Consider the following 27,047-nt stretch of genomic DNA (forward strand, 5'->3'; position numbering starts at 1 on the left):
TATTAGGGACTTGAATCTCGGTAAATTCAAGTGAATTTTTCGAATAAAAAATTTGTTTCCCTACGTCGAATCCGTGGTTCAGAACGCGATTCACAGCGTTTTACGTTGCTATTAGTCAAATGAGGCTCTTCGTTATATCATAATTATAATTAGACGTTTATCAGTTTAAATTATGTTTACGCATTTGACCTTTAACATTTGTTTTGTAAATAGGGTGATACAACAGCTTAGTTACATATAAATATTTGAAATTACTTTATATTTACTATTTTGATAAACACGTAATGACTAATTCTGTCCTACAGTCGTCCACGCTTGATAAATTACGCACCTTTAGCTCGTAATTAATTGTAATCAGTAATCGGTGCGTTGACACTGATATCGCGACTGATAACAGTGGATATCTCACGTACTTAGTGCAGTACAAAAATACACGCGCTACCATTTTGTCCTTTTACATTACGGTGCACTTATTTACGCGTTTTCCTACAACTTGATAAACGTTAATTGTGTTTATCGTAGCGATGTAATTCGAGTGAAGGTGGGCTATTAATAAACCCCCAAAATAGATGCGTAATTAAAAAAGTACCCCTGAAGCCTTGTACCGTCTAGGCGCCGTCTGCCCGCCGCCGGCTCACGTGGATGCGGGCGCATGCGCAACAACCAGCCTCCAACTTAGCCGCCCGGCAGTATCGAGCGAGCCTCCGCGCAGAGAGGTCATGTCGCAATGTCGGACGGCCGCGACTCCCCGTCGCAAAGCGGTCTACGGGACCGCGTCAATTTCTTTGAAAAAGTATGGGCCGGACAATCGAGCAATGATACAGTCGATGCAACTACCGATGTAGATGAAATAGAGCGTAGGATAGAGCAGCGCAAGCGGCGCCCGGAATCTCCAAAGATCGAAGTAAAGTTGAAGCACACGAGAGATGGCGAGTCGCCGACGAAGAGTTATGAGAGTACTTTCCCGAACCTGAAGCTGAGGCATGTCGAGCCCGTGGAGGAGGTGGAGCGCCTCGAGCGGCAGATCGAAGAGGGCGATCTGGCTGCTGGGGTGCGCTTCGTCAAGTTCGAACGGGTGACTGTGAAGCGGACGGTGACGGAGACCAGGAGCGAGGAGCGGCCCGACTCGCCGCAGCACGAGTGGTACTCCGAATACAAGCAGCAAACTCTTCACACGGCACCGAGGAAGGACTATCTGAGGAGCAAATCGGAATATGACTCTCACATCGCCGAGATTCGCGGTAAGTTTACCGATAGTAGTACAGATTTTGTTAGGAATTAGCAGGAAAACAATTATGTGTACGTAATTGAAGAGTTACATAGGCGTTTATTACATTCGTAGGTAGTTAAAACGCACCTACGTAACATCATTCGCCGATTTGTTTGTTCAATTATATTAATTGAATAGCGTATAAAATTTTAATTTAGCATTGTTGTATTGAGCAGCGCTTTTGATTCCAGTGAACGGTCAGTGCATTTTGCTCTTTCTGATTGCGGTTCAGGTTGATTAAATTTGTGCCTAGCAAATATCAGGATTCAGGAGAAATTTAACAAGCTATGTATTTATCTATTAATAGATAAATAATATTACAATTCAAGAATCCACGCTGTGTTATTCAAGCTAAATTTTAAATATATACGATATTTTAAATCTGAACTAGCATTGTAACATAGCGTATAGGGAACACAAAACTCTACACACCTTGCTTTAAATCGAATTGTTTTTTGACCTCGAATTTAACGCGATTTCATATAATAATGTAGTTATAGGTAGGTATTGTGTTTGTGTTCACATAGTACGGAAAGCTGTACCTCTGGTGTATTTTATTGCAGTTTTAACTCACGAAAACCGGCTCTTCTTCACCAACTAGTTTTTCGTTAGCTATAAATGAATAAAATAATTTAAGAAATATTTACGTTTGACATGATGTCCAAGGTGAAACTAGTATTTAATTCGGTATTAAAAGTTAAGGATTTGTTCAAGTTAGAGCTAAGAGTAATGTAGTGATAAGTCCGACACTCGTCGCTTCAAGTCTCACATATCACGCCGCGCCTGCTCGTTAAAGAATTTTCTGGGTTAAAAGTCCTGCTATCTCTTTTATAGATAGCAGAACACAGGATAGAACATAGCTTAGGTCCTTCCCAGGGTCTCAAACTATCTATATATCAAATTTTCCCATTTTTGTGACATTTTTCATTGATGTATCGCTCTTAAAGCATTAAGCGGTATTATAATCTTATAATTCTTTGTTGGTTCGGATTTAAACGTTACGGAGCTGCGGGCAAAATCTGCGGGGCACAGCTGGACACGGGCCTCTTCTACTACTGAGAGGGATTAGGCCTTAGTCCACCACGCTGGCTTAATGCGGATTGGTAGACTTCACATACTCTCAAAATTCTTATACAGAACATCTCAGGTATGCAGGTTCCTCACGATGTTTTCCTTCGCCGTTAAAGCAATCGATAATTCACAAATAAACACACATTTTTTAGAAAAGTCAGAAGTGTGTGCCCTTTCGTTTTGAACCTGCGGACATTCGTCTGGACAGTCCGTTCCACGCCCAATTAGGCTATCGCTGTTTTTCAAGATCTACAAGAACCCAAAATATAAAATATCTAAAAATAAAATCGAAAATTTCTTCATTTTACTCTATGCCTTCGAATAAAATATCCGTTGCAGTATGTTTATTCAACATAGCGTATAAAACCCGATAACAAAATGGAACCAATTATGTCCGCTCTTGAGAGGTAAATGTCAGAGTCGTCGTGACCTTGGCACTCCAGCCGAATATAAACATGCGAATTTCCAAAGCCAGTTTCGGATGCATATAGTTATGTATAGACTAATTATTGGCCGGACTGCCTCGGCGTAGTAGTAATGCGTACGAGATACGAGTACGACTATGGCGCTGAGATCCTGGATTCGAATCCCGGGTCGGGTCAAAATAATTGTGATTGGGTTTTTTCTATCTTTTAAAATTATTCAGTCGCTATACGGGCGGATACAAATATCATACCACCAGCATCAAACTCACTTACTAAAACAAACTGCAAAATTAACGATTATAAAAGGGGCTTTACCTTTATAGCTACGTTACCTACCCTTGGTAATCAAGAACTACCTACATTAAATGAGGTAACCGCATCCTCAGGAAATGTCTATTCATGACATCATCTCGGTGAGACAGGTGTGACTCTAAAGGAAAATCTTGAATGCCCATTACTCGGAGATGGTGTTATGCGTCTTTAATTTTGAATTTGAAAAATATACTTGTCAACTTGCTATGGCACAAAAATCTGACGGTTGGATTACACCGGTAAAATCTGGAATTCCACTGTCCGGAATAAGCCGCTATTACCGGTTCTTGATGACCAAAATGGTTATTATTCAAAATACAAAATATATGTAGCGACATAAAGAATTTTAAATTTCCAAAAATGTGTCCTTTCGTCGCGATACCCATTCCTTTACTTCAACGTCTCAAAGGAATATCCGTAACATTTTGGCTGTTAAAAATATAACCAAGATCACATCATTGGTTTGTATCTTCTATAAAAATACATTACTTTTCTCAATCATTCTAGAATATTTTAACTTACAAGATAAAGAATTGCATTCATCTTGTTGGCAAGACCCGATGACCTACCTATCTGTTATTTGGTAATGATTTGTACATGATATTTGCTTATCACGTCAACTCATTTAGGTATGTAGCAGGTTTGTTTGTAGCATTTCACAACATGCCTATTGTGAAATGCTATTTTTTTAAATATGGCAGATCTTTTAGACGTGGTCAAAGTTTTCCAGAATTTGCGTTCATTTTTAGTATAATATTGGGCCCTTCGGAACTTATACGTAGGAGGAGTATCACACGGACTACAATGCTTTTTTCTAATAATCGGTGTAGCCACCTAACCTTAAAAAAGATCTATTGTTTTTGTCTCGTGTCGATGTCGATGATGTACGAAAATCCCAGTTAATTTGGAGATTATTTATATTAGCTTACATCTATCGCCCTAGTGGACAATGTATTTCTTATATTTTTATTTCTAACTAGCTGACCCGACAGAAGTTGTCCCGTCTTAACTATGAATTTGCAGCGCGCATTCTGTCGATCGCTGACAGTTATTTCAAACAATTGACAGTTATATAAAATTAATATTTTCGTTGAGTTTTCTTAAATTTGCCAATGTTCCACTCAACCTTCCTAATTTTTTCTTTCATAAGAACCTTCTCCTGACAATAATTAATACAACAAAAAAGAATTAGCGAAATTGTTCTTCCCGTTCACGCATGATGCAATGACCAAGGGAAATAGAGATTCATTTTTATATATATAGATTGGGACATTCGGCAGTTGTTACTTGTTACTAACTCCAATAATATTGCATTGCAAGATGACACAGCATGCATTGAAAAAATAAAACCAGTATTGATAATAACTGTATTGAAACCAATAACACGTATTTTTTATAACTTTTTACATGTAAAAACGGCTTTCTTTTATATTTCTAGTCGGTTGGAAAGTATAAAGAACCTAAATTAAACAGTTTGTTTGTAACTTTGTAACCAAGCAACAATCGTTACTGGTTGCAAGAAAGCCGGCGTCTGTCATTTGTCAGTCATATAATTATGATGCTGTTTATGAACGTTAATTATTACATGGCTAAGGTACGAGATATCATTTTATGCCAAAGAATTCTAAGATTATACAGAGCGGACATTATGAAGATTGTCATACAAAAGTTTTTCGCTTATGTGTTGGTTATTCCATTTACCGTGAAATAGCAAAACACCAATGTAAAATTCTTCATAATTTTTTCATGTTGTGAATTGCCCGTTTTAATGCAAATATTAGCATATTTTCTTTAAATGATTATTTTTTATTAATATCTAAGGATGCTGTAACATCTTGTTATACGGACATTTCAAATGAGACAGCAACTTATTACCAATTGGTAATAACTTTTGAAGCAAACGTATGGTTCTGATGTCCGGTCTTTAACTATGTAGTTTAATGTCTTTGTTTTATGCCAAATTAGGTTTGATAAAATAAATTGCTAATCGAAGCAAATATTTATATAAAAACCTAATGTTTGCTAAATTCGGCTGACTGTGCCGACTGGCGAGGGATGATCTCTTCAATCGACACTATCTGGACCCTTCTCCACTTCATCAGGTGGGTTCATTTTTCAGAAACGAAGTATTGTGATAAAAAGCACTTCTGGGTGATCTCATGGGACACCACGATACAGGCTAGCCTAGTGTGCGGACCGTTGTCAATACATTGATTAATTTCGTACTATACTGTAAAATTCATAATTTGTACTTATATTCGTTACGTATATAGATCTTTTGTGTTAAATAAAAATATTTTTAATTTTTTCATTTTACCTGGCTCTTATAAAAATGCATTTCACAAAATGCCGCCATTACTATGCCTATGTGCAGGTTTTACTTAAAAGTTTCACTTTTAAACGATATAAAACAAATGGTTATCATTTCGAAGACGGTTTAAAATGATATTACATTAGTTTTAGTTACCATAGTAAATATTCGGATATATACCGAATTCAATGAAGGCGTATCTTCGTGAAATGCTCCACATTCCCAGTAGTTTATAAACAATTGAAATTTGTTATGGAAAATTAAAGACAGATATCTCCGTTCACATTGGGATCAAATTATACGTTCTCAAAGTTGATTTATTTCTTTAGCAATATGCGGAAGTTTTGATTAATTCACTCTTTAACCATTGATTATTCACGGGTGGAACTGCACCCATAATTAATATGGATGTGGGTGGTTATATGCGAGAGTGAGCACTTCAGTAGTCCCTCCTATAAGATTTACCCTTTACAAATGAAAAGTAATACATATCTGAAGTTAGTCATAAGTTTATTAATAACTGACTGACTTCACGTTGACACATTGCAAATTTTGCTAAAGACAATTGTCAACATTATATATTATGGAAAATGCAATGAGCACTACATTCATAATCTAATTTGTCCAATGAAACTAATATACGTAGCATTTGTTATTGTTACGTCCGTCTGTCTGTAATTGGGGACCTTGACTTGACTGTTGTGAACCACATGGCAGGCAGACAGTTGCGCTTGCGTTCATTGATATATATTCTCTGTTATCCGTGAAAAAGTAAACAATAGTAATATTGCATGCGGCCTTTATCTATAATCGGAATGCAAAATTAATATAAGAAATTTATTTATTTAAAGAGGATTATAATTGAAGTAATGTAAAGTTAGGAATGGCTTTAAGAGTAAGTTAACGACAAAGTGGAAGATACTTAGCCAGACTAGCTTCCGTATACGAAAGACCCACCGATTTGTAAATTGATATTTTTTATACGCGTACACCAAAATGACCCTTTCGCATCTGATGATTAGTGGCATGGGGTCTAAATAAAGACGACTGATGAGAAATAGTTATCCATTGCCCATCAATATAGTTATGCCGGCATATTTACACAGGCTGATCCCAGAATGCGACGCACTCGCGTGGGTCACTATGGCTGATTTTAACGGATTGTGGAAGGTAGTCGCTATCGGGCGGATACAAAATATGAATGAATCTCTCCTAATCAATTTCGGCTGCGACTGCCAATCTCAACGGAGATCAGCCAGTTACGCAAGACATATAATGCACAAGTGTAAGCACAATACACATCTTTATTCCTTTACTCTCATAGTCCAGTGAGACAGCAATTCGACATGACTGGAGAGATTAGATATATCTCCAGCATTGTTATAAAAGCTAATCTGACATTGATAATACTTTTTTACACACTAACGTTATTATCCTTAAAGTAAAAAAACAAATAATAGTAAATTAGTAACAACATTGCAACCACAAGTGGAATGCACAATACAAACGCAAAATGCGAATATTTCAAAGAATACGGCTATAATGTTAAGTGGTTGTGGATTCAAAAATGGCGTCAGTTAGCACGTTCGACATGATGTCATCGCGTGAGGACGCGTTTGAATAACAAACAGGTACTCATGTTATTCGTAAGCGGCGATAGCCTAGTTGGGTGTGGAACGGACGAATGTCCGCAGGTTCAAATCCCAAGGGCACACACCTCTGACTTTTCTAAAATCATGTGTGTATTCTTTGTGAATTTATCGTTCGCTTTAACGGTGAAGGAAAACATCGCGAGGAAACCTGCACATCTGAGAAGTTCTCTATACGAATTTCTAAGGTGTGTGAAGTCTACCAATCCGCACTAGGCCAGCGTGGTGGACTAAGGTCTAATCCTTCTCAGTAGTAGAGGAGGCCCGTACTCAGCAGTAGGCAAGCATATAATACAGGGCTGATATTATTATATATTATTATACTCATGTTCGTTTTTAATTCGGTCAGATGAATTAAATGTGCCAAATATAAACACGTTCGTTTTGATGATCGTGAAGCAGAGTTGTTATTTAATCTTCTTTAACAGGAATCAAGAGATTAGATAAATGAGCATGAGTTACAGAAACTATTTCTTCTTCTTTTATATTGTGGCTGCTACCGTTTAGAAACTATTTCCGTTCTATTGGCATGTCTGTAGGCTAGAAATTTGAGTACAAACAATTTTTATATTCTATAGGCTAATGACGGAATAGATAGAATGTTATCAGAAATCGACTGTTTTCCGTTTGTAGCGATGGCAGAGCTCAACGTTTGCTGCAAGTCTGTGGCTCAATTTGAATTTTAGACTACTGACTTCAGATTATTTTAAACAATATAATATAAAGGTGATAAGATTTGGCGGGCTAGGTGCAGTAGCAAATCATTCAATTAATTAAGATTACTATCATAAATTTCATTAATCTAAGTTCTAAGACTGAGGAGTGAGATTACCCCAGTTCAACTGTCACGTGAGCTCTTTACTGATAACCTTATCTTTTGGCAAGATTGCACTCTGTTAAATAATTTTGTACCCATGTCAATATAGTATTATGTATAGTGACCTCCAACTTTTTGATGGGTTGAAGACAGTAACGGTTAAAGTATCGAAAAAACTAGTTTTTGGATTTTATCGCAGTTTTATATTATCGTTTTACGTACGTTTCGAAGTCCTTGCAGTGTTCATGGTCACGGGGCGGACTAATATCCGTCGAAAAGTAAACGTTACAATATCTACCTACGTTTTACAATTATATATTTTATTAATTAGCTAATCACGGTCCGATCTACGCAGAATCAGCTTGCATTGTCTTGTAGAGAGTAGAGTAACTAACTCATGGCGATGGACCAGAATATTGGGTACATGATACCGCGCATAATACATATATTGTCAAAAGTTCCTGTGGGATATGATAAAAAATACTTTAATTTGTACTATTGATAGTTATTATAATAGCTAAAATAGAAACTGTTTATTTTTAATTATTCAAAACTAGTAGCAGCCCTAACCACGGCCTTGACACTTGATAGACGTCATGCGTAATTAAAGGCGCAATTGGCATTGGCGTTTAACGCTCTGTCACAGGTGCGTTGGCAACCCTATATTGCAGGAGTGATAAACCATTACGTTTGTCGACAATTACTTACGTTTATTCAGTATCTGATATTACTCTCGGTACATTTAGAATGATGCAATGTGTTGCTTCCCTATATGAATAAGTTTGTACATTTTTGTATACGGGCACAATACAGTGAACCCGTTGCACCTGATGGTACATGGAGTGGGGTCCAATAGTATGTCGACTGACAAAAGATGATTAATCCCTGGTAGTCGACACAATTGGAACTAGATATACAAGGGTTGATCCCGGAACGCGACACACTTACGTGGGCTACTATGGCGGGTTTTAATATCTTGTATACGGTGGTCGCTTTCGGACGGATATAAAATATATTCTGCAACTAGCAAAAAAGTACATACTGTCGTTGTATGATAACCGTAGTACATTGAAATATAGTACTTATTTTGTCATCAAGAGTGTTTGTTGCTCTGCGTATATGCGTTTAATGTTAAAAAAGAGTCCATGTCTCTTTTTTCCTGGAACGGAATAAACCTCTTTCTAAACCAGTTACTTTACCCGTTCAGTTTACCATACAGTAATAGCTCTATATTGTCTAACCGCAGTATACGAGTAAAACGAGAGATATAAAGCGAAGCTATCATAGTGATAGCATCGTTTGCAGGCAGTAAAGATAATCTGACATAAGTGTATTGTGTTGTGATTATTTTTAAATTGCTTTGGTGATGTCTCAGTCATGGCTCAGTTCGAAAATATGAGCATTGGGTTGAGGTAGGTTCAAAAGCCTCAAATCTGTGTTGAGAGTGAATTGTTGGTTTCGGTTCTTGAAGGAGGGAATCATGAAACCTCGTAACATTAATGCAATGAATGTTCCTTATGAAGTGAAAAAAAGAAAACGATTTTAATTATATTTTTAGGTAATGTTCAAATTAGTGCAGCGGGTGATGGAATGATCTTGGTAGTGTTCGGATCAAACATATTTTTTTGCTTTTTAGCAATTTAGTGTCATTGTCGGCCACAGATAATTAGTGCTATCCTTGTGAAACCCTAGTTAATAATCACTTAAAAAATTACGTTATTTTTACAACGAATGACACAATCGGACCACTCCCAAAAACACCGAAAGCCTGATTTTCACATCTTCCAAACCCGTCAAACATCGTATAAAACGGATGATTTTGAAAACTCAAACCGCACAATTTAGAGCTGTTGGAGTATAAAGCGGTCTAATGGCCTGGATCTGGCATCTATGGGCCGTATCGCGTGTCCGGCGACCGCAACACCGCGCGTTAGTGTTACCGCGGGAGTTATACCACAGAGGCAAAAACACAGCATACTAAGAGTTTTTCTTATCTTCGCTCGTATGAAAAAGCTTTCCTAGGCCAGGACAAAGCATCCCACTATATACTACAGGATAAATATTACCCTATAATATTTGAATCCAGAACATAGTCTGTGTCAAATTTCATCCAAATCCGTTCAGTTTGGTGGTTATTGATTTTATTTCTAATATCCAAATATTTGCATAGGTATATTTATTAGATTAGAAGTAAAATATTATCGACACCTGTGAGGCTAGGGAAAAAAGTTTGTTATGTAGACTTATTGGTTTATTTAAGGGCTAGGGAGAAACATGTTCCGTCTTATTACAAAAAGCGAAATAAACCTTAGCTTAAACCTGTACTAACAAAACCAGGTTTATCTGGGAAACCATGGTTTAAATTTGTCCGTATTACAAAACTCATAAAAACCGTAGACTTCTTAGTACCGCCATTTGAACCATGGCCTATATATAAACCACAGATAAATACAAACAACATTCGTTCAATACCACACCATTCAATCGCAACGTTCCATATACCCAAAAAAGAAAACGTTTTCATACAATGTTAATGATTAAATAATGTTTAGGAGTATTAAAAATATTAAGACTTGGTTATTTTGTTCCAAGATCAACAATAGTTGTAACTTCGATTGCAGTTTTGTTTAGGTTTCAAGTTTTGACTAATGTTTTATTAGCTGGTAATACATCAAAATGCGTGTTACGAAGCGTAAGCTTCCCGTGCGTTATATGAAACCATAACATTAAACAAAACTATTGCGGTGACTATTGCAAATAGCTCTGAAATTTATTATCAGTGTCTTATTGTATAGAACAATTGACTCTTTGTAATATTGTGATGGATCAACGAAAGAAAAAAGATCTGAAAATTGGAGTACTGAGTCTATTGGGTCGGCGTAGCGTTTCCAGTAGCTCAACGGCTTCAATATCCTCAATATCGACTGAATCCACCACGTTAATATCCATTTTCGATAAAAAATAACACAAGACAACAAACAGACGCCAAAGATAATCTGACAAATGATTTGACATTTACAATTTAAACCATCGTCAAACCAGGGGTCGCCGAAGTTTAGCATTAGACCATCAAATAGTCCATGGTTTATCGTTAAACCACTTTTTGTAATACCATTTTTATATAAACCGTACTTTTTATAGATTTAAACCAGAGTTTTTAGTTAAACCTCGTTTAGTAATAAGACGGGTTATGTTTTCTTTATTAGTCACTAGCTTCCGCCCGCAGCTTCGCCCGCGTGGATTTCGGGTTTCAAAAATGGAGAAGGTGCTCAATTTGTCGGGATGTTTTTTTAATTTATGGTGGTATGCAGGTGGTCCGATTGTCCGGTCATGGTCTGATGCTTGGATCCTGGTGAAATCGAAGGAACTTTTATCCATTAAGGTTGCACACGAAATGACGGAAGCTTAAAATATGGAGTAACTTCTCCCGTTTTCCCAACATTTTCCATCACTGCTATGCTCCTATTCATTGTAGCGTGATAAAAGTATACTATAACCAGCTCAGGAGTATGAAAAATAATTGTACCAAGTTAAGTTAAAATCCGTCGAGTAGTTTTCGTTTCTATAACGGTTATACAGACAGACAGACAAAAATTTTACTAATTGCATTTTTGGCATCAGTATCGATCCCTAATCACCCCCAGTTATTTTGGAAATATATTTCATGTACAGAATTGACCTCTCTACAGATTTATTATAAGTATAGATATGCAAAAGTAGCTCAAAATTGTCCATAACGAAAACATGCATTTTAAAGTAAAACAAAAGAAATAATATCGTGAAGCCAACCAAATAACTAATGATATATTAAATTTTGTGACTGTTCAATTTAGTCGGGTCCGCGATATCACTTTTGTTGAGTTTCAGAACGCGACATTACATTATTATATTCTGTGCTCCAACGCACACTGCTTTGATGTTAGGAACACACCTACATTGCTTAGACAACAGTGAACTTTATACAATAGAAATAAAGCTCAAATTGACTCTACGTATTAGTTAGAAAACGTTTGTATGGGAAATAGAAAAATGCTGTTTTGAGGATTTTCCCGGCAATTATTCGAATTTTTCTCACCTTTTAAACCTTCCCTAGACCTCCACGAATAATTCAAGACCAAGATAAGATAAATCCGTTCAGCCGTTCTCGAGTTTTAGCGAGACTAACGAACAGCAATTCATTTTTATATATATAGATTACCAATCATAATGTATTGAGTATTATACGTTTTTATAAGTATTCATTTTGGTTATCCCAATTGGCAGCAGTAAATATTAGCAAGGTTAAAAAAATTATACCTATTCGACTTGCGCGTGCAGTTATTGTCAATACATTAACTAAAAAGTGTTTAATTTCTGACTGAAATTATTCGGACTAAAAATGTTATATCAGTTATGCTGGTGGTAGGATATATTTTATATCCGCTCGAATAGCTATCACCGTACATAATGTGTTCAAACCCGCTATAGTGGTCCACTTTAGTGTCACGTTCTGTGATGAGCCTATGTGTATCCGGTTCCAATAGGCCGGCGTTATTGTGTCGACTGCCGAGGGGTAATCTACTCTCGTCAGTCAACATTCTATTGGACTCCACTTCACTTCCATCAGATGCAGTGGGATTATTTTATTGTGCCCATATAAAAATATTGTTTTTTTTGTTAAATCGCTATTAATCTTTTTTAAATGTTTAAAGTATGAAATATTGTTTTGGATTGTTAGTACTGCGTAGCCCGTGGTGTTATTTGACCGTTCATAATGCCAGCGTAATGTCGGAATGGTGATCATTTCTCGTCACTCACCACTATCTAGACTACTCCATATACCACAAGGTGAAGCGTTCACTTTGCTTTAACATAATAAAATAGCCGTAGTTTACTAACGGAAGGAATTTATTACCTTTATGATTTTGCGTGTAATAGTATTTTGCAATACGTAGTAAAATGACTCGTGTCAGAAATATTTCCGCCCGTAATAAGGATGTAGACTATTTTTATTTAATATAATAACTAAAGATTTATGCGATTAAATGGTTATAAAATACTAGCTTTTGCTCGCGGCTCCGCCCGCGTTATAAAGTTTTTCAAGCTAAAGTTTTCCGTTATAAAAGTAGTAGTTTCCCGGGAGCCTATGTTCTTCCCAGGGTCTCAAACTGTCTCCATACCAAATTTCATCTTAATACGTTGGGTAGTTTTGAGTTTAACACGTAACAGACAGATGCAGCGGGGACTTTGTTATATTATTTAGAACTTTTAAGTGAAACAATCCCGTCATACATCATTGTTGCATAACTTTAACCGTTTACGCAGCGCAGGCAACGGAAGCTCTCAAAACTCATAATTTTCCCCGTTTTTGCAACATGTTTCATTACTGCTCCGCTCCTATTGGTCATAGCGTGACGATATATAACCTATAGCACTCCAGGAACAAAGGGCTATCCAAAACAAAAATAATTTTTCAGTTCAAACCGGTAGTTCCTGAGATTAGCCATTACTGCTCCGCTCCTATTGGTCATAGCGTGATGATATATAGCTTATAGCGGTCCACAAATAAAGGGCTATCCAACACAAAACGAATTTTTCAGTTGAAACCGGTAGTTCCTAAGATTAGCCATTACTGCTCCGCTCCTATAGGTCATAGCGTGATGATATATAACTTTGAGCACTCCACAAACAAAGGACTATTCAACACAAAAATATTTTATCAGTTCGAATCGGTAGTTCCTGAGATTAGCCATTACTGCTCCGCTCCTATTGGATATAGCGTGATGATATATAGCCTATAGCACTCCACGAACAAAGGGCTATCCAATGCAAAAAGAATTTTTCAGTTTGAACCGGTAGTTCCTGAGATTAGCCATTACTGCTCCGCTCCTATTGGGTATAGCGTGATGATATATAGCCTATAGCACTCCACGAACAAAGGGCTATCCAACGCAAAAAGATTTTTTCAGTTTGGACCGGTAGTTCCTGAGATTAGCCATTACTGCCCCGCTCCTATTGGGTATAGCGTGATGATATATAGCCTATAGCACTCCACGAACAAAGGGCTATCCAACGTAAAAAGAATTTTTCGGTTTGGACCGGTAGTTCCTGAGATTAGCGCGTTCAAACAAACAAACAAACAAACAAACAAACAAACAAACAAACAAACAAACAAACAAACAAACTCTTCAGCTTTATATAATAGTATAGATTGTGACATTTTTTCCTCACTTTGCTATTCTTCATTGAATCTAGAAAACAATTTACGTTGCATGTTTAGTTACGTAAGTATATGAAACAAATTTATAAAGCGACAATGCTTTTCGCTTTGTATTTTTATTAATCATTTTCATTGAGTATATTCTATAGACACGACCGTCCATATAAACTACTTGTTCAAAATCTGAACTAAAATAGCAACCAAAATGTCACTGTTATAACCTATTTATTCACTTGAACAACAAATAATTTTACTTATTTGACTAATATTTTCAAATCTAAGTTTACACTTAGACTCGAGTTCTTATATCATGAGCGCCACTCCGTACACAACCACAAGCTGTCAATATTGACCATACTAAAGTTAGTTTGAATGGATTGCAGTTCAATTCAGTTGAACTCAGTGAATGTTCGGAACGCCGAATCTATTATGTTGTACGTATATATCGATGATCATTTTATTTCCAAAAAAGTTATTCAACGGAAATTTAGAAGAAAAATAAGTGGATTATAACAAAAATGTTTACCTTATCGGGAATGAAGTGACGCTTACGTCACCCCTTAACTATTGAAGCATTTTTCTCAAACTACCGCGTGACTCGACTCCCGTTACCCCCTCTTCCTCCGCCCTCCCGTATTAGTCACGTCCATTAGTTAATGTGGTACTTTGTTTCTCTATTGTACTCGTTTATGGTTAGCGATAGTGTCATCCCTAGATATTAGATAATGTTGTTTTTGTTCTAGAAAGTTCATAGTCTAAGGAGTAAGTAACTCTTAATATTTAATAATACGAAATATACTGTCCATAAACATCGTGAGGAAACCTGCATACCTGAGAAATTCTCTATTAAGAATTTTCGAGGGTGTGTGAAGTTTACCAACCCGCACTAGGCCAGCGTGAGGACTAAGGCCTATTTCCACTCAGTAGTAGAGGAGACCCGTGCCCAACAGTGGGACAGTATATAATACAGGGCTGATATTGTATATTATTAATATACTGTCCATTGCTGGGCACGGGTTTCCTCTACTATTGAGAAGGTTTAGGGTTTGGTCCACCACGCTAATCTAGTGCGAAGTGGCAGACTTCACATACCTTTGAAATTATTAGAGAGAACTTCTCAGGTATGCAGGTTTCCTCATTAGGTTTTCCTTAATTGTTAAAATAATCGATAATTCAAAGAATACACACATAATACTTTTGACACTCCTATGAAGAACTTCTCAGGTATGTAGGTTTCCTCACGATGTTTTCTTTCGCCGTTAAAGCAAGCAATAATTCAAATATACACATAACTTTACAAAAGTCAGAGGTGCGTGCCCCTTTTTTTTTTTTTTTTTTTTTTTTGTTTTCGCGGAGAAAGTGTCTTATGACTACCGCTCAGCCTTCGTGGGGGGCGACTGAGCGGTTATGTTGGGGTCACCGTGCCTTACGACCCGGCATTGCGCCGCCTGGATTTGATGTCGACCTTCAGGCGACCGCCGGGCCGAGTCCCTAACCTATGTACAACGCACGGCATACCAACTAAAACTCCGCGGTGGCTCCCTCTTCGGCGCATTAGGGACGAATGCGAGCTTCCTCTGACGGAAATGTCTAAGTCTGCTTCCACAGCCGCCCCTGCGCGGTGCCGCCTAGTGCGGCCCGTCTCATGTGGTGGGAGGGGCTCAGGAGCCCCAACGCACAGAAGGACGCCCTCGGCGTCTACGGCAGCATGAGGCCAACTGCACACTGCCGTCCATCCCGGGGTCAACCGAAAGATGTGCAAAAATGCACAAAAATGTACTAGGGCGGACAGCCCCTGCTGCCCGCCGACGACCCCCATCGTGGCCCCTATTAGTCGCCTTTACGACAGGCAGGGGATACCGTGGTGAAATTCTCCAAACGCCCCCAATCCACAGGGCGGGAGACGCCGGTCAAGTCGTCCACCCGGCGCCTCCTACGTCTCCTCTGACGACGGGAGGGATCCTCTCTCCCGATCCCTCTCGGCACTCTCCTTCTGCGAGAGGACCACCTCGCAGAAGTGGGCCACCGCACGCCAGGCCTCCCGGCTGCCGACCATGGAAGCGATCACAGCCGGCAGCGAGAGGTCTCCTCCGACGACTGAAACGAGAGCGCTGCGCTCCTCGTCCCAGGCTGGGCAAGACTCCAACGTGTGTTGGGCCGTATCGCGCGGGCAGTTGTCACAATGGTGACACACGGCAGACTCTCTACCCTACTATCTGACACAGATACTCACCGAAGCAGCCATGCCCGGTGAGTACCTGCGTCAGGCGAATGTTACCACGCCGTGGCGCCTGTCTAGCCACTCAGCAAAGACAGGACGCACTGCCGCGACAGTCCGGAGCCCCGCTGACGGGGCCTCCAGCCTGAGACGCCACTCCTCCACGGCGGCTTGCCGTAGAGAGGCCTTCATGGCCTCCACCTCCTTCGGGGCCAGACTCTGCCCGCGATTTAACGCCCCCTCCCTCCAATGGAAAGTGTCGGAGAGAGTTTTGGCGTCCAGATCCCAGGGCAGGAATCCGGCTAAAAGACAAGCCGCCTCGTACGAAACCGTGCGGTACGCCCTTACGGCCCGCTGCGCCACTACTCGCTGTGGGCCCCGCAGGAGAGCGACAGAACGCTTCCTCAGAGCGTCAGCCCAGATCGGGCTACCGTATAGTGCCATGGACCGCACGACCCCGTGGTACAACCTTCGGCAAGGGATACCAGGACCTTCCAGGTTGGGCAGCAGGCTAGAAAGAGCGCCCGCTGCCCTGGACAACTTTTGTCCGCAACTTCGTGACAATGGATGCGGAATTCCCACCGGCTATCTAAGATTAAACCTAAATACTTCATATTATTTCCGATGGGAATCCGCACCCCTCTACCACGATGTGGGCACCGGTTGGTGGTCCTCTCCGAGGCCCGTGGAAACAAATGGCCTCGGTCTTTCGAGGGCCACCTTCAATCCTAGACGACGTATACGATTCACAACGTGACCGGTACCCACCGCCGCCAGAATCGCAGCGTCCTGGAAAGTCCTGGACGTCGCCGTGACCAGCGTGTCATCTGCGTAACACGTCACACCGACGCCCCAGAGATTGGCACCACGGAGCACCCAGTCGTACCCGATGTTCCACAAGAGGGGGCCAAGAACCGACCCCTGTGGAACACCGCACGACATCGCTCTTCGGTGCCACCCGTCAGCGCCCGGATACACCACGTCCCTGTCAGAAAGGTACGCGTGCACCAGACGCCGAAGATAGGGCGGCACCACGTGATACCGCAGTGCTTCATTGATGCAGGGCCAGGGTAGCGAATTGAAGGCATTCGAGATGTCTAAAGAGACTGCAATCACTACCTCTCCTCTGGCCACTGCATCTTCCGCCTGTGACTTGACCCGCAGAATCGCATGGACGGTAGAACGCCCCCGCCGAAAACCAAATTGGTTGTCGGCCAAGTTGGGTCCGACCCCTTCGAGGTGCTCGACGAGGCGAGCGTAAATGATACGCTCGAACAGCTTGGCGACTTCGTCGAGCAACACGATGGGTCGGTAGGCCGACGGCGATTCTGCTGGTCGCCCCTCCTTCTTCAGCAGGACAAGCTTCCCGGTTTTCCAACGCGCCGGGAAGACGCCCTGCATCATACAGGCGGAGAACAAGCCGCGGAGCCGCGGCCCGAGGTGCTCGAGGGCTAGCACCCAGGCTTTCCCCGGATGCCATCGAGCCCCGGGCGGTGTTTTGCCCCGCAGCCGACAACACTGCCGCCCGCATTTCCGCGGGCGAAACCTCTGGAATATCCCTTGCCGAGTACTCTAACGACGACGACGCCACTTCTGATGGCGCCATCGGCGGAGGAGTGGAATCCTCGGTGGCCGGGAACAAGGCCGCAACTACATTGGCTAGAAGTTCTGGCCTAAGACTCACCGACAGCGGGGCGCTGCTGGACGAAGCTTCTTCATAACCATGCGGTATGGGCGCCCCCACGGGTCACCGTCCAGAGTCTCCAGAAACTCTTTCCTTGCCGCGACCTTAGCCCTATGGATGGCCACCCGCAGCGCTCTTTTCGCCTCCTTGTAGAGGTCGTAGAGCTGCCGCTCTTGGTCATCGTGTTCCTGCAGTCCGTTCCATTTAGAGTAGGCTATCCCAGCTTTTATAATAATAAATAGTACACAATAAAAACTTTAAATTACAAAATAATTAAGAGAACCAAACAGACATGTAAATCTTATTTGCCTGATTTAGTAAAATAAAAAAATAATTGAATTATGAAAGAACGGATATTAAACTGCATTACTAAACCATCTGTTTCTACTGCTAGTATCCTATTATTCCGCCTAGATCCAAAACAATAACGAAATACATGTTTATTTATAGGTAACAATAAATTGATATTGAAGTTTTAACAACGTAATAATTTTAGTATGACGTCAGAACTCAGAAATTATTTCACCTTGTATCGAAAACACGTTTCCAGAAATAATAAAATCGATTGGTCAAATACTTTGACGTATATTCTATAGACACGAACGTCGATATAAACTATTTGTTCAAAATCTGCAGTTAGAACTAAAGTTCGCTGCAGCGCTAAAATATCAATCGTCGTCTAATCAAACTTTTTGAACATGCAGTGCTAAAGCGCTTTATTTATTATTTCATTTTTTGTCAATATTGACACGACACTGAAGTCAGTTTGACTGGATTGCAGTTCAATTCAGTTGAAAACAGTGAATGTTGGGAACGCCAAATCTAGTACGTAGTACATATATATCGATGGTCACATATATGATAGCTCGGTCTAGCTCGGGCTATGGAGTGTGAGGGCTCGGGTTCGATGTCTTTGTGGGATAGGCAACTACGTTTTTTAATTTGGATTTCGGTGCTAAGTCGGCGCTGACTAGTATCATGTTACATTTGATTCGACAATTTTGTTACCATTATGCAATCAAATGTGGATATAAAACATTTGATCGAGGTATCATGTATCTAATTTCATGAAACTAAATTCTTTGTTTTCGCCGAGTAGTGATTTCGAAATCAGTTTTTATGACACAATGAACCGTTTTTCTTTAACCGAATACACAAAAGAAGGTTATGGAATTCGACATACCTAAGACTAGAAAACGAGCAAGACGCTCGCCGGATAGTAATGGTAACACAGACACATCACGCATTTATCCCCAAAGGGGTAACCCACTTTTCGCCAAGTGTGTTCCGTCCCATGATGTGATAGGGGGCGAGTCTATCGCCATATCGGGCACAAATTCCAGACTCCGGGCTGATACTGAGCACAAAAACCCAAATATCACTTTGCCCGACACGGGATTCGAACCCAGGACCTCACAGCACTGCCGTATCGCGCATGCGGTACAATTGCCCTCGAGGCAGTAGGAATAGTAACGACTGCTCTTAATAATAACGCCCTTACTTATTGCAAATCACTAAAGCCGTATTCTTTATATCACCAGTTATTTGACAGCGCGTAACAAGCACGTAACGCATCGCGTCGCGTTTAATACAATGGATATTGGCGTACAGAGTACCATTCCATGCAAATTTCATGAAGATAACGTAACACGGCCGCGATACGAGTTCATATTATCATAGAGAATAAGGCTCCTGGGCTTCATTATACTAAACTTACCTTAAGTAGATCTAAAATCTTCTAATCTAACTTTTTGCATACTTGAAGCTGTCTCTCCTTATATATTTGTACCAAATCCATTGATGACTTCTTGAGAATCGTAAATATATCAGTCGTTTTATGTAGCAAGAACCGGACATTCCTCACATTCATCGCTCTATCATAAAGTTGTTTGTGACATTAATATCGATCATGTATAAATTATTTAAACATGATTTAGGTTCTACTCCACTCGCGTTACAAATTATTTTCCTTATAAAATAATAATATTATCCCTGTATTATATACTGTCCCACTGTTAGGCACGGACCTCCTCAACTACAGAGAGGGATTAGGCCTTAGTCCACCACGTTGGGTTAGTGCGGGTTGGTAGACTTCACATACCCTCAAAATCCCTATAGAGAACTTTTCACATATGCAGGTTTCTCACAATATTTTCACCGTTAAAGCAAGCGATAATTCACAAAGAATACACACATAATATTTAGAAAAATTAGGGGTGTGTGCCCTTGCATTTTGAACCTGCGGACATTCGTCTCGGCTGTCCGTTCCATAAGCAACAACTAGGCGCTTCGCCGCATTATCCTTATACTATCCATAAATTCAACGAACTCTTTAAAATGACTTTACATTTGACTCCATTGGCGTCAGTAGAAAACTTTTCTGCATATATTTTAGATCTATTGCACAGGCATATACATTATTGTGTCAAACAGGCCGGCATAATTGTGTCAATAGGTGTAGGTTAAAACCCGCCATAGTGGCGTAAGTGTCTCGTGTTCCGGAATCAGTCTGTGTATATCTAACAGGCCGACATAATTGCGTCGACTGTCGAGAGATAATCGTCTCTCGTCAGTCAACACTATCTGGGCCCTACTCCATTTACCATCATACAATATTTAAATAAAGTATACAGTTTTACGTTTACTATCCCTTTCGTCGCCAATAGCGCGTGGATACACTCGGTTATGTTACTGGTGATGTCATCGCTAGCTTCGTGATTGACCAACTGACACCTTATCAAGGTTCAAGAGCGCGTTTGGTATTCATTGATGTTGCTTTAATTTTAAATTGTTTTATGTTTGTATGTGTGCTAATGTTGTTTTTGTTGTTTCAGGTATGTGAGCGTTGGTTTTACTTAGCCACGTGAGTTATTGTAAGAGGTTTTGACGTACGTGACGTATCTGTTGTGTTTTGCGTATTTCTGTCGCCATGCTGTGGCGTTCTGATCTCAAATACTACATATACACAATAAATGTACATAGTAATTAATGAACATATGTACACATATATACCTCCTTAATGGTCCATGTTGGCAAAGACTTACGTTTTAAGTTCAGACTTTACGGTGATATTGAAAAATCGCTTTATTATTTGGCGTTTACCAATAAGAAAGCAACTCATCGAAATAGTATTGAAAATTAAGTAATAAAAATAATTCAAGTTCAAATATATTTATTTTTATGCTACAATGGTTAAACGTAGACTCGACAATACAGATAAATCATTTGTTAACATCTGATTAATGGCTTCATTTGTCCCATAAATGGTGATATTGGGGAGACATTTAAATAGGATGAACAGAATGGCTTCTAGACGAGCATGGCCAACGTTTTAGCTTGATTAATGGCCATGGTTTCTACCGTTATGGATAAAATAGGGTTTGTAGTCCCACACGCTGCGGGTTCTTGAGATCGAAGTAGTCAGTTCCAACAGCATTCTGCCGTCAATCCGACGGTTGATACGATTCTCTAAGAAAAAGTTTTATCCTGAAGTAACCTATCGGTATATGATTATAATTGAATTTTAGACTTGTAAGCTGGTCTTCTGATGGTTAATGCAATGGCTTATGAACTTTACATTTTATATACCATCAGTCACTAAGAACTGTAAATTGCGAAATGTCAGTACAAAAAGTTGTAATAACCAATTCGTGATGTTGCGACACTTCATTTCTGAACATGTGTACATTATTTGACAGTCCTAATTTCTATAATGGCACGTTTTTCTAATACATAATCATTTTTTTTGTTCTCGTTTGGTCTTGGGCAAGTCGCGTCCGTGGGAAGACGTAGATGACGTCACTATCCCTTAGTGACTCACCAACAGATATAAACGAAAGGGCTATCTTTATCCCGCTCTCCGCACGGACGTTGGCTTTACCGCGTATACAATTGACACTCTTTGTTGTACTTTATGATTATCGTAAAGATTATTTCGTGAAATGTGCTGTATGGGACGTAAATGCGTGTAGTTTGTAAAGAAAGGAAAGCGTCACAAGTATTTATCATTACTCAGTATTTATACAGGATCATTTGACATTGCGTTAATAAATTAAACGCCATATTTATCTTCTTTAAAATAACACTTTATAATAAGTTAATCGAACCGTAGATGTAAAATAAAAGTTTAAAACGTAAAAGGTCATTTTAATTTTATTCGTCCTTACTATTTTTCACTACGAGAATACGTCGCAGTGGCAATATCTGCCGTGCGTTGTGTACACACCATGTTCGCACTAAACAACAAAATGATAAAAAAATCAGACAAGTAAAGCTGTGATTATTGTAAAAATATTCGTGAATCATTGATGATTTTGGGACAATGTTAGCAGAGATAAAGCCGAGTAGGTATATGGTTTCATTTATAAACGCATTGTCACAATGACCCTGTATGCTCGAAAAATCGAATATATCTACATTTTGTTTGAAATGTAATTTTCTTATTTATTTAATCCAAGCTAGCGCCAAATCCCAATTATGTTATTACTTAAAAGTCGAATCCCAGATCTTGATTCCATAGTTTAATGATGTCATTTCATCCAGATAATGCATCTGTTACGATTCAAACAGATGTCTGTAAAAGCATACGTGAAATTCTATTCCGAATCTGTTGTGTCTATTTTAGTATTTGATGACTAACTCCTATAGATGATACCCTTCTCTAATTTCATTCGGCCATTACACTTATTGTGTTCAAACAATCTTCGTCTATATTATCAAGAGGCAAAGTTTCTGTTTGGTTGCGGGAACCCCAAACTAGATTTAAAGGACTCGTCTTGCCTAACTTTTGATAAAAAGAACAAAATAGTTATAATCTGATTTCAAAAGTCCTATTGGTATCATCAGAAGATATATAGTAATATCAGCCCTGTATTATATACTTGCCCACTGCTGAGCACGGGCCTCGTCTACTACTAAGAGGGATTAGGCCTTAGTCCACCACGCTGGCCTAGTGCGGATTGGTAGACTTCACACATCTTCGAAATTCCTATAGAGAACTTCTCAGATGTGCAGGTTTCCTCGCGATGTTTTCCTTCACCGTTAAAGCGAACGATAAATTCACAAAGAATACACACATGATTTTTTAGAAAAGTCAGAGGTGTGTGCCCTTGGGATTTGAACCTGCGGACATTCGTCTTGGCAGTCCGTTCCACACCCAACTAGGCCATCGCCGCCGCCATCAGGAGGTACTAGAATTAAATTGTAACTGCCCGATAAATTCAATGTTTCCTCAATATCTGCAAGATAATTGAGTTTATTTTCTCAAGATCTGACCTTAATTTCCAATTCTCCGGTACTTAAAACCACTTTAATTGTGTTCTAATTGATGGAAAGTAAAAAGTACTAGGGTAAGTAATGTAGGTCGATGACCGCGGAAACCAATCGGCTTATTGTGATTATCTGTGAACATTGACGTATATTCTAGACACGAACGTCGATATAAACTATTTGTTCAAAATCTGAACAAAAATGTGAGCCAAAACGTCACTGTTATACCCTATTAATTCCTGAACAACAAATAATTTTAGTTATTTGACTAATATTTTTTATTCAAACCCAGGTTTACCCTTAGACTCGAGTTCTTATATCATGAGCGCCACTCCGCACAGAATCATAAGCTGTCAATATTGACCATACTAAAGTCAGTTTGAATAGATTGCAGTTCAATTCAATTGAACACAATGAATGTTCGGAACGCCAAATCTAGTACGTAGTACATATATATCGATGTCTGTGAAGAACTAGGTGGAGAGAAGGATAGACAAGAAATCATTTATTATGTAAAATATTTGCAAAACAAGATGGCCAAGACGGTGTGCGCGTTCAAAAACTAGTTCATACATTTTTGACAGTATAAATTAGTATTGTTCTTTAGACTCTTGGCTAAAGGTATTTTTTTGTTATCAGATTAATTGAATTCGTAGAATAATGTATACCACAAACGAATCAAATCATTTGTGTGTCTGATTTTTTTAATTGTTTTAATTTTATGTTTAGTAGCGTTGTTATTTATTGGATTTATCACGTTTAATTGACGGTTGAAAAATCAGCTCTAAATCTATAAAAAAGAAGAATACTTCTTCCTATTGACTGATAAGTTATTTAAGTTTTTAGTACCATAAAATCCAATTCAGTTTAGAAATGGATACGACAGGCCGTAGACGGTAAAATGGCGTATATTGGAGGCTTATGTCCAGCAGTAGACAAAGATATAGGCTGATGATGATACCATAAGATTATGTAGAGAGTATAAACAAGAGGACAGAGGATCATGTCACTTATAAGCCGATAAGGATTACGATTTAGAACTATGAGAATGTAGCCTATTTAGTCTGTTACATCATATTTTTTGACGCAGCATTAAACAGTGAAACAGTTTACAAGCATACTTTTTCATTTCTTCCTATAACTTGGGGTCCTTTAAGCGGACCGTGAAAAAGTAATTCAGCAGTGCCGGCATAACTGTGCCGACCGCCCGAGATGGTTATCTCTTGCCGGTCGATATGGTTTCGGGCATTTCGTTACTTACCATGTAGTACAGAGAGGCCACTTATTTTTTAGGCTTTGAATGACGAGACCAGCTTGCCGTTGGCCTGATGGTAAGCGATGCGACCGCCCATAAATAGTAGAAACACCATCCAATACCTGGAATTACAAAGCATCGTTTGGTATTCCGCTGCGCTCGCCATCCTGAGACATGTTAAGTCTTATTATGTCCAGTAGTTACACTGGCTATAATGTTCCTAACCGGAACATAACAATGAGTACACACTGCTGCTTGGGTACATAAATCCGGTGGTTCATACCCAGGCGGACTCTCACACAGAGAGAGCTACACCAGTAAGCACTTTACCATGCTGTCTATAAAAAATACATATATCAACGTATAAACATCAGTTCGCTGCCTTCATTAAGCCCAACAACATTTTAAGTAATCAAGTGAACTATAAAATCTCTGTAACCATTAAAAATGCTATTCCCAACAAAATGTATGAGCGATAGTGGCATGCTAAAGTGCTATTAATCACACATTCTAATTTATCGCGCATGATTCCCGTTATTAGAGGAATTGTTTTCATTCACTCTATTTCTTGTACCAGGAGATAAGGCATGCACCTAATTACACAAGGAGTGAAGTGTAAGGTTTTCTGTTTTTGTAACAAACTGTTTTCAACCATTCGATGACGAGAAGGGCTGGGCATTGTATAATACCCATTAATGTCACTGGTTACAAAGCGAAAAGCAATCATTATTCCACATTGCTGCAATAATAATAATACATTTTATCGAAATCCGTTGGGAAGTTTTTGAGTTTATTGCGTTTAGACAAGCAGATGGACGCGACGGGGGACTTTGTTTTAAATATATTTTTAAAAAATCTTTACTGTTTACTCAGCGCACGCAATGGAAGCTCTCAAAAGGAATAATTTTTGACCGTTATTGCAACATTTTCATTGATACTCCGATTTTATTGGTCATAGCGTAATATAACCTATAGCCCTCCTCAATAAATAGGCTATCCAACACTAAAACAATTTTACAATTCGAATCAGTAGTTCCTGAGATTAGCACGTGGAAACCAACAAACGCTTCAGCTTTTAATAAAAGTATAGGAAGGTATTGAATACATATTATTTAACAACCATAATGTAACACTATTTAAAAGTAGTAACCCTACAAAGAGTGGCACGTGTGTGATTTTATAAACAACCTCCACCTGGCTCAGTGGTTTAATATACGTATCCAGGTCATGTTTATATTTACCGGGTTCCTAATGAACCTATTAGATAGAGTAAAAGTAGATGTTTGTGTACATTTCTCTACACGCTTTAAGAAAATAAAGTAACACGCACAGCTGGACTGTGTTGTTAAAAATAAGGCATCTAGATTTAACCTGTGGTCTAGATGAGGATTAGTTAAACTACGTGTTTGCTTACAGCTCTTGAATAAGTCTTTTCTCGGTTAAAATCCAATAAAATAGTAGTAAAATGGAGCCAGAAATAATTTATGTCTTAATATTGTTCTATTAATATATTTTTCCGTCGCCATTTTATTTCGGATTTAATGTCGTTGATCATAAATGGTAACTTTGCAAAAATTCCCACTGAGGGCGCAATTTTTATGTTATGGTCATAATGTCTTTCCTACTGCTCATGTCGTACAAGATATTTATTACAAACTACGCTTATATTGTACACGACACAAACACTGACCAATTTAATTCTTGCATCCTATATTCATTTTCCAACACATATCATTCGGCATAAATATGTTTTTGCAAGCATTATTTAACCTATCTTCTAGATATGATCGGTACATATCATTCAATAGTATTACTGTACAATATACAAGAGATATTCAAACATTGAGAAAAATCATTGCCCGCCACAATACGCACAAGTTTGGTAAGGTTTGTGTTTTGTTTACCTTATTCTGTCCGTGACCTTGGGACGATCGCTCGGGGATATTTTAATCAATAAATTGCGTCTCTCCTTTTGTAGAAGATACGTAGGAAAACACGCGAGGAAGTGCGTAATATTGGAGAATATAATTATAGCCTGTTCCTTATTGTACAAAAACAATCTATAATAGAAATAGGATAAATGCGTGAATGAATATTATTTCAGACAATGTAAGGTAGAGAAGCCTATAGTCAGGGAGATAATGAAATGATAAAATAAATATTTAGAAAAACAATTAAACAACCGATTATAACTCATTATGAATGGATCAATTAAATCGGTGTTCAGTTAAACATCAGGATCGACCACACCGTTATGAGGCTCTGTGATTAATCACCCTAAAACGGGACCAGCTTCTTGACCAGGGCCTTCGGAGTTTAGTTACAAAAGTGGATGCGAACCGCAATACTTATAATAAAAATAAAAAACAAAATCGTGTATTTCCAGATAGGTAGTGTATTCAGTACGCATATATAATGCAACTAGCTCAGTTTTATATATAATATATTTTCATCGATATATATAGGCTTTAACGGACACACATTTCATGAAAATCAAAAAAATAACTAGTATAAAAATCATCATCTCTTCGATAAATTTAGATTTATTTCACCTGAAGTTCCAATCCA

General features: G+C 39.0%; 2 protein-coding genes across 2 annotated transcripts in view; one reads left to right on the forward strand and one right to left on the reverse strand.

Annotated features, from left to right (window-relative positions):
* The first annotated feature begins 409 nt into the window (after nt 1–409).
* LOC119190470 lies at nt 410–21,118 on the forward strand. The gene is made up of 2 exons (XM_037442436.1): nt 410–1,241; nt 20,791–21,118. The coding sequence occupies exons 1-2, from the start codon at nt 728–730 to the stop codon at nt 20,796–20,798; spliced, it is 522 nt and encodes a 173-aa protein (XP_037298333.1). The 5' UTR covers nt 410–727; the 3' UTR covers nt 20,799–21,118.
* A 2,338-nt stretch (nt 21,119–23,456) lies between these two features.
* Nucleotides 23,457–27,047, reverse strand: part of LOC119190458 (dystonin-like) — a 7,878-nt gene continuing 4,287 nt past the window's right edge. The window contains exon 7 of the mRNA XM_037442424.1: nt 23,457–23,463. Within this exon, the coding sequence (XP_037298321.1) occupies nt 23,457–23,463 (7 nt within the window). The remainder of the gene's footprint in view (nt 23,464–27,047) is intronic.

This window comes from Manduca sexta, chromosome 24, assembly GCF_014839805.1.
Source record: "Manduca sexta isolate Smith_Timp_Sample1 chromosome 24, JHU_Msex_v1.0, whole genome shotgun sequence".
NCBI lineage: Eukaryota > Metazoa > Arthropoda > Insecta > Lepidoptera > Sphingidae > Manduca > Manduca sexta.

What these genes read in the sequence shown, in the direction of transcription:
- LOC119190470 (XM_037442436.1), top strand. Translation starts at nt 728, where the DNA reads ATGTCGGACGGCCGCGACTCCCCGTCGCAAAGCGGTCTACGGGACCGC.